Raw genomic sequence first — 13149 nt, 5'->3', positions numbered from 1 at the left:
TCTCCCATTAGGCCAGGCTGCTCCAAGCCCTGTCCAGCCTGACCTTGGAATGGCAGAAAGTTCATAATTAAAAGTGACACCCAGCTTTCCCCCACAAGCCGAAATCCCAAGATCTGCAGATCCCAGCTGGGTTTGTGGGATGCAGGAGCCTCTTGCAAACCCAACCTCCCCCTCAGAACTCTTGGCTTTATCTTCATTTTCTCTGCCTTCAAGCTCTGCCAAGCCTGCAGAGCTCCCGCTGGGTGCTGCTGACCTCGGGGCACTGCCAAGATGCTGTCACTTGGATTTAGGTGGCAATAAGGCTGAGGGAACAAAAGGAGGTCAGGCTCCTGCTCCCGGATCCAGAGGAAGAGCTGGCAGGGGGAGAAGTACATCTGTCACCCACACCAGCAGTCACAGCTCCACACACAAAGGCAGGCAGCAGGGAAGGAGAGGCTTTGCAGCCTCTGTCTGCACTTGGAGAGAAAAACCCTGCACCTCTGACAAAGGGAGAGAGGCAAAGCACAGCAGTGGTGTCAGAACAACTGAGAGCCGCTGGCGTGCCCCGTTGGGTTTGATTTGCAGGTGACACTGTTACCCTTGTAAACCTGGTGTTTGTGTGAGAGCTGAGGCTTGACAGCAGAATTCTTTATTTTCCCTCCTTAAAAGCCCTCACTTCAGAGCAGCTGTGGCAGAGGAGCTGCTGGGACCCCACAGCAACAGCTGAGCTGAAGGGCTTGAGATCCCAGGGAAGTGCTGGGATTAAACCAGGAATCACTTCCAGGCATCTCCCTGCATCCCAATCCCTTCCAGCAGCTCTGCTGTCTCCACCTCAGCTGCAGCCAGGAGTAATTGTGTTCTACCCCACAGCAGGGACACCTTCCGTGATCCCAGTTTGCTCCAACATGGACTGGACACTTCCAGGGATGGGGTGGGTTGGAAGGGATGGGGCAGCCACAGCTCCTCTAGGAAATCCATTCCAGCACCATCCTGCCCTCCCAGGGATGGATTTCCTCCCCAAAATCTGCACCAAACCATCCCATCCTGTACCCAAAGGGCACCATCTCCTTGGTATCCACCACCAGCATCATCCTGAAACCCTCAGGTCTGGGATTTACTGAGCCCAAACATAAAACCAGCCCCTGATGATGCTGCTCTGGGAAATCCATCCCAGCCTTTCCCTGGCCTCTCAGGGATGGATTTCCTCCAAAAATCTGCACCGATTTCCTCCCAAAATCCACACCAAACCATTCCATCCTGTACCCAAAGGGCACCATCTCTTTGATTATCCATGGCCACCCACCAGCACCACCCTAAAACCCCCAAGGTTGGCATTTGCTGAGTCCAAATATAAAACCAGCCTTGTGAAATCCACCCCAGTCCCTCCCTGCCTTTCCAGGGATGGATTTCTTCCCAAAATCTGCACCAGACCATCCCATCCTGTACCCAAAGGTACGGTCACCCACCAGCACCAGCCTGAAACCCCCAAGGTTGGCATTCGCTGAGCCCAAACACAAAATCAGCCCCTGGTGATGCTGCCCAGTGAAATCCATCCCAGCCCCTCCCTGCCCTCCCAGGGGGCAGGGAGAAAGATTTCCTCCCAAATCCCCACCAAACCATTCCATCCCGTACCCAAAGGACACCATCTCCTTGATTATCCATGACCACCCACCAGCACCACCCTGAATCCCCCGAGGTTGGCATTTACTGACCCCAAACCCAACCCCAGCCCCCGGTGCCACCCTGGGGTGCCCCTGCCCTTACTTTTGCAGGTGGGCACGGGCTGCCCGATGCTCCAGGTGCCGTTGGCCTGGCAGCGGATGACCCTCTGGCCCGTGTAGTAGTAGCCAGGGTCGCAGATGAGCATCAGCTGGGCGTTGTAGTGGTACTGCACCTCGTAGGTGAGGCGCCAGCGGCCGTGCTCCACCGCGATGCTGCCCACGTCGGGACACGTCACAGCTGGGGGGGGGAATTGGGACACGGGAAATGGGACACGGGAAATGGCACACGGGAAATGGCACACGGGAAATGGCACACAGGAATGGCACAGGGAAAATGGTGCGCGGAAAATGGCACAGGGAAATGGCACAAGGGAAATGGCACAGGGAAATGGCACACAGGGAAAATGGCACGCAGGAAATGGCATGCGGGAAATGGCACGCGGGAATGGCACACGGGGAAAATGGCACAGGGAAATGTCACAGGAAATGGCACATGGAAAATGGTGCGCGGAAAATGGCACATGGGAAATGGCACAGGGAAAATGGCACAGGGAAATGGCACATGGAAAATGGTGTGCGGAAAATGGCACAGGGAAAATGGCACAGGAAAATGGCACGCGGGAAATGGCACACGGGAAATGGCACAGGGAAATGGCATGTGGGAAATGGCACACGGGAAATGGCACACGGGAAATGGCACAGGGAAATGGCACACGGGAATGGCACACGGGAATGGCACACAGGGAAAATGGCACAGGGAAATGGCACATGGGAAATAGCACAGGGAAATGGCACACAGGGAAAATGGCACAGGGAAAATGGCACATGGAAAATGGCACAGGGAAATGGCATGTGGGAAATGGCACATGGGAAATGGCATGCGGAAAATGGCACGTGGGAAATGGAACGCGGGAAATGGCACACGGGAAATGGCACACAGGAAATGGCACAGGGAAATGGCATGTGGGAAATGGCACAAAGGAAATGGCACATGGGAAATGGCACAGGGAAATGGCACGTGGGAAATGGCACAGGGAAAATGGCACAGGGAAAATGGCACACAGGAAATGGCACAGGGAAATGGCATGTGGGAAATGGCACAAAGGAAATGGCACATGGGAAATGGAACGCGGGAAATGGCACAGGGAAAATGGCACACAGGAAATGGCACATGGGAAATGGCATGTGGGAAATGGCACAAGGGAAATGGCATAGGGGAAATGGCACGTGGGAAATGGCACAGGGAAATGGCACAGGGAAAATGGCACAGGGAAAATGGCACGCAGGAAATGGCACGCAGGAAATGGCACATGGAAAATGGCACAAAGGAAATGGCACATGGAAAATGGTGCGCGGAAAATGGCACAGGGAAAATGGCACAAAGGAAATGGCACACAGAAAATGGTGCGCGGAAAATGGCACAGGGAAAATGGCACGCAGGAAATGGAACACAGGAAATGGCACGTGGGAAATGGCAGGTGGGAAATGGCACAGGGAAAATGGAACACAGGAAATGGCACACAGAAAATGGCACGCGGAAAATGGCCCAGGGAAAATAGCACAGGGAAAATGGCACAGGGAAAATGGCCCACAGAGTTGGTTCAGTGAGGTTTTAACCCCCCCAAAAAAGTCCCAGTGTGGTGGGTTTTTAATGAGGGGTGTGTCATGGGCATGTTTTATGAAAAATCTTTTTGCCAGGATTTTTTCTCCTGAGAAGCTGAGAAGCCTCAGAAATGAAATGTAAACAACGGTTATCTGCTGCTGTGGAATGCAACAGATGATTGGTGATTGGTCTCATGTGGTTGTTTTTAATTAATGGCCAATCACAGCCCAGCTGTCTTGGACTCTCTGGTCAGTCACAAGATTTTATTATCATTCCTCTCCCTTCCTTTTCCAGCCTTCTGATGAAATCCTTTCTTCTATTCTTTTAGTATATAATTTTCTTTTAATATAATATATATCATAAAATAATAAATCAGCCTTCTGAAACCTGGAGTCAAGATTCTCATCTGGGACCCCTGTGAACACCACCACAAGGGATGTATCCTCTGGTGAGGCTGTTGTTGAGAATTAAAAGGAAAATTTTGGGGATAATGTTGTAAGTGGTGATGTTGCCTGAAACCCAAAGAGAAAAATGCCTTGCAATGGGGTTAAAATCATAAAATGGGAATCAAGGACACCTCATTGTCTCAGGCCTTGAGAAATGGAAACAAAAGTGGGTTTGGGGGAGCAAACTTGGGGTAAATCACGGAATCACAGAATTTCTAGGTTGGAAGAGACCTTTAAGATCATCGAGTCCAACCCATGTTCTAACACCTCAACTACATCATGGCACCAAGTGCCACATCCAGTCTTTTTTTAAACACATCGAGGGATGGTGACTCCACCACCTCCCTGGCCAGATGATTCCAGTATTTGACCACTCTTTCTGTGAAAATGACTTTGTTACCTGAAGTTAACTGGAAGATTAACCCCCAATATGCAAACGGATCAAACTTATAAAAGTGTGAAAAACTATGACCCATTGCCCATTTTGGGTGCAGCCCCTGGGGAGCTTCGTCTGCCCTAAATGTACCTGAAAACCCTTCAATAAATAGAACTGCTTTATACTTCTAAATTTTGTTTGGCCTGTGTTTCAGGCAGCCCCCAAAGGCCTCACTGCTGTGTGGGCAGCCCCAGTCCCCACTCACCCAGGCACAGAGGGGGCTGGTTCCCGTTGCTCCACACTCCATCCTGCAGGCACTCGGTGCTGGGCTCGGCGCCCGGCTGCAGCTGGAACCCCTCGTTGCACTGGTACACGGCCTTGGTGCCCACCGTGTACTCCTTCCCAAAGACAACCCCGTTCCTTGGGGCTCTGGGAATGCCACAGGAGAGAGCTGGGAAGAGAAAACACATCTTAAACATTAAATAAAAATCGGGGAGCTGCTGGTTTTATCCCAAACCGCAATCCCGGATCCCGAACTTTCCTACTGGGAGTGCCCACCCTTCATAAAGGATTGTTGGTGTCTCTGGCTTGTCAGAGTGACCCCAAGAAATGCTAGAAAGTCTCTTTTCCCAGTCTGGTGCTTGAAGAAGGAGTCTGGGCTCTTCATTTCTCAGTCTCAAGGTTGTTTATTGTTCCTTAGCTATAAAATTCTTCCTCTTGTCCAGCTGATGCTTGCTCAGCAAGACAGTCCAAGACACTCTGGCCACCCCCAGGGCAGTGCTGTTATCTTTTTATACTAAAAACTACATGTACATTATTTACAATAACTTTCCAATACCTATCACCTATGTTAGACACTGAGCTTCTACTCTAAACCAATCTGTAAGTGCCACCATCACAGCAGAAGATGGAGGCCAAGAAGAAGAAGGAGAAAGGCTGGACGCACCCAAATCCCTCCATCTTGCCCACTGAACCTCCATTCTAAAAACCCCAAAATCTACTTTTTCACCCTGTGATAAATTCACTATCACTCTACTTAATTTGCATTTGCCATGCAAGGCTCAGCTTTTGTCCCACTCCTGCCCCAGCACGGAGCAGGGTTCCAGAGCAGCTGGCAGGTGAATTCTGAGAGGTGTCAGCAGCTCCAGAGGCAGGATCAACCCCACCCCTGTTGGCACTGATGGTGACAGGAGTGTCACTGCAGCGAGCTCAGGGCTGGCCAATCCCTCTCCAAGGCCTGATGTCTAGACAGGCTGCCAGGCTGAATACCAATGGCTCTCCCAGGGAACAGAAAGCACCTGGAAAATCCAACCTTTTCCCTGCTGCTCTTTTCCAGCTCCCAGTCATTTTCCTTTTCCTCTTTGCCATCTATTCCCAAAGCCTTGGAGACAAGGATAACCCTCAGCACTACAAGCTGGTTCTCAACACCCAATTACCCAATTCTAATATATATTTTTTCCCCCTGGTTTTCCAGGGACTCTCAAAACTCGATCCCAACCCATCCCTGCTCCCACCTTGGCACAGGGGGATGGCTTCCCTCCAGTGGAAGTGGCCCTGGGGGTGCTGGGTGCCAGGCTGAATACCAATGGCTCTCCCAGAGAACAGAAAGCACCTGGAAAATCCAACCTTTTCCCTGCTGCTCTTTTCCAGCTCCCAGTCATTCCTTTTCCTCTTTGCCATCTATTCCCAAAGCCTTGCAGAGGAGGATCACCCTCAGCGCTCCGAGCCTGCTCCCAACATTACCCAATTCCAATATTTATTTTTTTTTCCCCCTGCTTTTCCAGGGACTCTCAGAACTCGATCCCAACCCATCCCTGCTCCCACCTTGGCACAGGGGGATGGCTTCCCTCCAGTGGAAGTGGCCCTGGGGGTGCTGGCTGCAGGTGGAGGTGCTGTGTCCCACCAGGCGGTAGCCGGCGTCGCAGCCGAAGCGCACGGAGCTGCCGGGGCGCAGCCCGGAGTGGCTCAGGATCATCCCGTGGGCTGGGGGCTGGGGGAGGCTGCAGTAGGGAGCTGGCAAGGGGGGCAGGGAAAAGAAAACCAGTCAGCAGCAGGGTCACTCCCTTCCACTCCCAGGAATTACACCGAGCTTCCCCAGAAATCCCAAAACAAAAATCGGCGACGGAGAAACGCAGAGTCGAAGCAGGGATGGTGCACAGGGCTCTGGTCTGAGCCTCAGCCAGCTCCAGGAATAAGGAGTCATTCCTGGTAATTGAATATTCCTTAATTCATTTGCTGAGAAAAGCCTGAACAGAGTTTTCTGGCCACCCCGTCATCCAGAAACCTCTCCCAATATCCAGTCCCTGGCATCAATGACTCTCCACATCAGGCTTCTGGTTCTGAAGAGTGGTTGGGAAATGAGCCAAAGCTCCAAGGTTTCTCCCTGGAATTTCTCCTGACTGTGATCCCACAATCCTGATTGTTACAGATTGGTTGAGACTGAGCCAAAGCTCCAAGGTTTCTCCTGGACAGACCCTGCCTTTCCAACATCCCCAGCTTGGAACACACCCGGCTTTGCGCCTTCCCTGCCTTGGCAGCTCCTGCCCTGCCAGCTGGATCTCTGCAGGAATCCCATGGATCCTCCTGGCTCTGGAGCTGCTCCTGCTGCTGGCAGAGGCAGCTGGGACTCACCAGAGTAGCGGATTTTGAAGCCTTTCCTGTTGTAGGCATGGTCGGAGGACCAGCGCAGGAAAACGCTGTTCCCGCTGCTGGTGACGGTCAGAGGGGCTGAGTAATTCCCACTGAGGGACAGCAGCAGGGGGCTCTGCCCTGAGGGACCTGCCAGGAACAGGGGACAGGGAGAAGGGACAAGTCACAGTGTGGCATTCACATTATTTTTTGAAAAATCCCTTCGCCCCAGGATTTTTCTCCTGGGAAGCTGAGAAGCCTCAGAGAAAAAGGAAAATAATAATTCTCCGATTTGCTTCGCCTGTGTTTTGCTCCATTGGAATGTGTTTAAAAAGGAAAACAATTCTTATTTCATTTGCTTCTCCCGTGTTTTGCTCATCTGGAACGTGTTTGGAGATTGTTTACCCACAGGTGATTGTTTCATTGATATCTGCTGTGAGTTGTTTTCACTTTTTGGGCAACCAGAGCCAAGCTGTGTCAGGACTCTGGAAAGAGTCACGAGTTTTCATTATTATCTTTTTAGCTTGTAAGTATCCTTTCTGTATTCTTTAGTACAGCTTAGTATAGTATTCTTTAATATTATATATATAATAAAATAATAAATCAAGCCTTCTGAAACATGGAGTCAGATCCTCATCTCTTCCCTCATCCTGAGACCCCTGTGAACACCATCACACCCAACTCCTGCCCCTTGAAAAAATCCTTCAGATCCATCCCAAAAAAATCAAATTGTAGCTGTTTCCTTATGCCAGGAATCAGTGAGGAGCTTTCTGGAAGGCCAGCAGGAGGTTCCAGGTGGGAAGCTGGCCCTGGAATGCTCCTTCCCCCTTGACTGGTTGGGATCATGGAACCCCAGGAAGGTTTGGGATGGGAGGCAGGGCAGAGGGGGGAATCACTCACCATCAAAGATTTCAAACTCATCGAACTGCTTCTCGCTGAGGAAGTACTCGATGGTGAGGGAGATGTTGTAGCCTGGCTCCACCTTCACCACCCAGGAGCAGGTCTGGAAGTGGGGGTAACTGCCCAGGAAGCTCTGGCTCAGGATCACCCCGGTGGAATCCGTCATCAGCTGGTTCATGGGGCAGTGCACTGGGGATGGAGATGGACATTCAGTGGGAATGAACATTTTTCAGAGGAAGGATGGAAGCACAAGGTCTGTCCTGATGAGCCAGCTCAAGGCAGAGCACGACCCCTGCACTCCCTGATCCCTGGGGCTCAAAGAATCCCCAAATCCCAAAAATTGTCACACTTAAGGAAAGGAGCAAAAAGCAGCAAAGCCAACTAACCATTCCCACTGCTTTGATCCCTGGGGCTCAAAGAATCCCCATATCCCACAAATCCCAAAAACTGTCACACTGAAAGAAAGGAGCAAAAAGCAGCCAACACACCATTCCCAATGCCTTGATCCCTGGGGCTCAAAGAATCCCAAAATCCCACAAATCCCAACAATTTTGTCACAGGAACAAGAAGCAGCAAAGCCAACAAACCATTCCCAATGCCTTGATCCCTGGGGCTCAAAGAATCCCAAAACGGGGTCCCAAACTGGACATGAGAACTCCAATTCCTGCTCAGGGAGGGTCTCACTCCCTCCTCCCAAAATCCCACAAACCCCAACAATTGTCACACTCCAAGAAAGGAGCTAAAAAGCAGCAAAGCCAATAAATAATTCCCAATACCTTGACCCTGGAGCTCAAAGAATCCCAAAATCCCACAAATCCCAACAACTGTCACATTCCAAGAAAGGAGCAAAAAGCAGCAAAGCCAACAAACAATTCCCAATGCCTTGACCTCTCCCAAAACGAGCAGAATTCTCCTGAGGCACAAAAACCTCTCCAGGAATATCTGAAAACTTTGCTGGAACAAAAGCTAAAACCACAGCTCATGTCCCATGGAACTGTTAACTGGGGCATGAGAACTCCAATTCCTGCTCAGGGAGGGTCTCACTCCCTCATTCCAAAATCCCACAAATTGTCACACTCAAAGAAAGGAGCAAAAAGCAGCCAACAAACCATCCCCAGTGCCTTGATCCCTGGGGCTCAAAGAATCCCAAACTGGGATCCCAAACTGGGACATGAGAACTCCAATTCCCGCTCAGGGATGATCTCACTCCCTCCTCCCAAAAATCCCACACTCCTAAAAATGGGAAAACGAACCCCAAGGATGAAAAATGTGCCAAAAAACCTCCCCCAGCTCCTTCCCTGAGCAGGGAAATGTGGGATTTGTGGAAGTTTTACCTTCACAGGTGGGTGGGGGTCCCTCAAACTGCAGGTGGGTGCCCAGTTTGCAGGTGAGGATTTCGTTCCCGATCAGGGTGAAGCCAGGGAGGCAGCGGTACCTGACGATGTCACCTGGGAAGGGATGGAAAACAGGGATGGGAGTGGGGAAATGCAATTCAAAAAGGGGAATGAGGATGAGGAGGATGAGGGAAGGCTTTACCAATGTTGAACTCCTCGTTCTCTGTGATGATCTCGGCGTTGGGAACCATGGTGGGAGGCTGGCAGCGGAAAAGCTGGAAAGCTGGAAAGCAAGGGAGGAGCAGAACATCCTGAGGGCAGCCACGATGGAAGCAGGGAAATTCCTCCCTTTCCACCAGGAAATTCCTTCCTCTCCATCAGGATATTCCTCCCTCGCCACAAGGAAATTCTTCCTTTTCCATGAGGAAATTCCTCCCTCTCCACCAGGAAATTCCTGTCTTTCCACCAGGAAATTCTGCTTTTTCCATTAGGAAATTCCTCTTTCCCCACAAGGAAATTCTCCTTTTCTACCAGGAAAATCCTCATTTTCCACAAGGAAATTCCTCCATTTCCATGAGGAAATTCCTCCCTCCCCGCAAGGAAACTCCTCCCTCTCTCCAAGGAAAATCCTTCCCTTACCACCAGGAAATTCCTCCTTTTCCACAAGGAAATTCCTAGACTAAAAACTTTCTAGAAAAAACTGGTTTGAAAGATTTTGTGGGAAAAAATGGACTGAAAAACCTCCTGGAAAAAACTTGGTTTGATAAAGTTTGTGGAAAAAGAAACTGGGCTGAAAAACTTCCCAGAAAAAAACTTGGTTTGATAAACTTCGAGGGAAAAATCTGAGCTGAAAAACTTCCTGGAAAAAACCTGATTTGATAAACTTTGTGGAGAAAAACTCGTCTGAAAAACTTCCTTGGGAAACCCAGCCTGAAAAACTTCATTAAAAAAAACTGGGCTGAAAAACTGTGGAAAACTTGGGGTAAAAGGGTATTTTTTTTGCATTTTCCCAGATCTATTCCCCAATATTCCCAACATTTTCCCCCAAGGGAAGCAGCAGCTCAGACCATAGAAGTAGATGGCGAAGATGCCCCCGTTGGCGCCGTCGCTGTGGAATTTCAGCAGGACCTGGTTGGAGGAGCTCTGGGCAGATTTCTTGGCTGAGTTGCCTGTGAACACCCCCAGCTGTGGGGCTGTTTGCTGGGGCCCATCCCTGATGGCAGGAACACAAGGAAAAATTGATTTTTCCAAGGATTTAAGCCTAGGAAGCCAACCTAGGCTTTCCTTTCCCTTCCCCGCATCCACATTTCACAACCCCTGCTCCAATTCAAGCCCCTACAACTTCTCCTGGCTCCCAGCTGGGCAATCAGAAACACAAATTTCTTTTTTAATCTCAAAAACTGAGGAATTAGGAATTATTTCCCAAAGGAATTTCACTCCCTGTTTGCCCAGCAAATCATGGATTCTGAATATCCCCTCCAGAATACCAGGGGATATTCTGAAGGTCAGACTTTTGAGTGCTACAGGCTCAAACTTTGGTCACAAACTCTTTAATCAGAGCTCCCCTGGCTACCTGAAGTTGATAATCTCCATTCTTAATAAATAATACCAGGGGATATTCTGAAGGTCAGACTTTGAGTGCTACAAGCTCAAACTTTGGTCACAAACTCTTTAATCAGAGTGGCTACCTGAAGCTGATAATCTCCATTCTAAATAAATAATGGAGATCATCATTATAAATAATATTTTTATTTATTCATATTGAAAGAAAGCTCAAAAGATTTTTAATTTCTCTTCTTTTCTCCAAAACACCAGAAGCTCCCAGCCTGCAAAGGGGATCCCAGGGGTCCCATTCTCAGTTGCTGCTGTTTCAAAGGCAGGATTATTTCCCAAAATGAGTCCTTGGAGTGACCCCCTGCACCCACCAGACAGTGATGAAGTCGTTGTAGGGCTCTGTCTGCAGCAGGGTGAAGTTCAGGTGGATCCCGTATCCCACGGGCACCGTCAGCAGCCAGGTGCAATCCTGGGAATTTGGGTACTGGTTGGGGAAGCCAGGAGAGTAAACTGTCCCATTCTGGGCTGTGACATTGCCCCCACAAGGCACTGCAGGGGAGCAGAGAGAAACACAAATCTTGTGAGGAAACATCCCCTTAAACATCCTTATATCCCATTTTTATTCCTTTTTTTTTTTTTTTGGTACAAAAGTAACAATTCTGCATACAGAAAAATCCAGATTTTTTCCTAACTTGCCTGAAATAATTCCTCTCTGCTGCAAGCATTGAAAGAGCAGCTGAGGATTCAGCTCTTTGTGTTCTCTGGGGTTCAAGGACTTACAAGAGGGCAAATATCACCTCTCTCCCTCCTTGCACAGCTCCTGCAGAGCCAGAGCTGGGATAAAGGTCAGTGCTCCTGGGAAATGGGCTGGGAAATCTTCAATAAGCAGCCCTGAACTTCTCAAAGGTTCACCTGAAACCCTTCTGGAAGCAAATCCCACAGAATTCCGGCCAGCAGCCCGAGGGTGTGAACGGCTGAAACAGCCATGGGAGGGTTGGAAAAGAGAATTTGGATGCCTGGATTGTGAATCTTCAGCCTGCAGAGTCCTCTGAGCACAGTTTTCAGAAAAAAAAAAACACCTTGGAAGATTCCTGAGGATCTCCCACCTGGAGATGCCCATGAAGGAGACAGACAGGGACACACACAGAGTCCTCAGAGCTGCAAGACTCTTTTATCAGTGATTATTTTTATTTATCAGAGCTAAACCAATGGAAGCTGGATGTTGTTGAGGGCATAAAGCAGCAAGGAATTATCACTCCAAGGCCCCTGGACTGTGCCACACAGCGATAACAGCTCCAGCAGGAAGGTGAGAGACACAAATTCTCCTTACCCACACCACAAGACTCAAACCCCTCGAAACACCCGAAATATTCACCAAAACACCTCATGGAGACCACAATTCCCTCCAAGAGCTCATTCCCATCCACACCTTTGCTCCCAGAGCAAACCCAGCCCATCCCAAGGAGCTGAAGTGCCGTGCCCAGGTGAGCCCAGGCTGTATCTTCACACCTGGGCAGGGGATGGTCCCAGTTCCTGTTGGTGCTCAAGACTCCCCAAGACCCCCATCAGAAGCTGCCGAAACACCCCAAATATTCACCAAAACACCTCATGGATCCCTCCAAGAGCTCATTCCCATCCACACCTTTGCTCCCAGAGCAAACCCAGCCCATCCCAAGGAGCTGAAGTGCCGTGCCCAGGTGAGCCCAGGCTGTACCTTCACACCTGGGCAAGGGGTGGTCCCAGTTCCTGTTGGTGCTCAAGACTCAAACCCCTCTCAGAAGCTGCTGAAACACCCCAAATATTCACCAAAACACCTCATGGATCCCTCCAAGAGCTCATTCCCAGCCACACCTTTGCTCCCAGCCCATGCCAAGGTGCCCAGGTGAGCCCAGGCCGTACCTTCACACCTGGGCAGGGGGTGGTCCCAGTTCCTGTTGGTGCCGTGCTGGCAGGTGAGCACGGGGTGCCCGATGAGCTGGTAGCCAGGCAGGCACTCGAAGGAGATGGACTGGCCGACGTTGTAGCCAGCTCCTCTCACCACGCCGTTGGCAAAGGGCTCCGGGTCGGGGCATTCCTGCAGCTCGTAGGCTGGGGAAACACAACGGGGATTTGTGTTTGTGTTTTATTTCCCAGGGAAAAAGGGACAGGGCAAGGAGAAACGGCCTCAAGCTGTGCCAGGGGAGGGGGCAGGATGGAGTTCAGGAGGAATTTTGCCGTGGAAAGGGTTGGAAGGGGGTGCCCGGGGAGGTTGGGAGTCAACAACTATGGAGTTAACTCAACAACCACAGAATTAATTCAATAACCACTGAATTAACTCAACAACCACTGAATTAAATCAACAACCACGGAGTTAACTCAACAGTCACAGAATTAACTCAACAACCACGGAATGAACTCAACAATCACAGAATTAATTCAACCACCACAGAGTTAACTCAATAACCACTGAATTAACTCAACAACCATGGAGTTAACTCAAAAAACACAGACTTAATTCAAACCCATGGAGTTAACTCAACAACCACGGAATTAACTCAACAATCACAGAATAAACTCAACAACCACAGAGTTAACTCAAAAAACACAGACTTAATTCAAACCCATGGAG

At 50.0% G+C, this 13149-nt stretch overlaps 1 protein-coding gene across 1 annotated transcript in view; it reads right to left on the bottom strand.

Moving 5' to 3' along the window:
* The window catches only part of CSMD2 (CUB and Sushi multiple domains 2), a 261846-nt gene that overhangs the window by 27056 nt on the left and 221641 nt on the right, over positions 1–13149 (bottom strand). Inside the window, 10 exon segments of the mRNA XM_063177637.1 lie at positions 1744–1938; positions 4391–4576; positions 5950–6138; positions 6757–6903; positions 7654–7842; positions 8988–9101; positions 9190–9270; positions 10055–10200; positions 10913–11090; positions 12441–12629. Coding sequence (XP_063033707.1) covers positions 1744–1938; positions 4391–4576; positions 5950–6138; positions 6757–6903; positions 7654–7842; positions 8988–9101; positions 9190–9270; positions 10055–10200; positions 10913–11090; positions 12441–12629 — 1614 coding nt within the window.

Source organism: Melospiza melodia, chromosome 27, assembly GCF_035770615.1.
Source record: "Melospiza melodia melodia isolate bMelMel2 chromosome 27, bMelMel2.pri, whole genome shotgun sequence".
NCBI lineage: Eukaryota > Metazoa > Chordata > Aves > Passeriformes > Passerellidae > Melospiza > Melospiza melodia.
The sequence above is the reverse complement of the archived record's forward strand: the minus strand, read 5'-3'. Positions and strand labels throughout refer to the sequence as shown.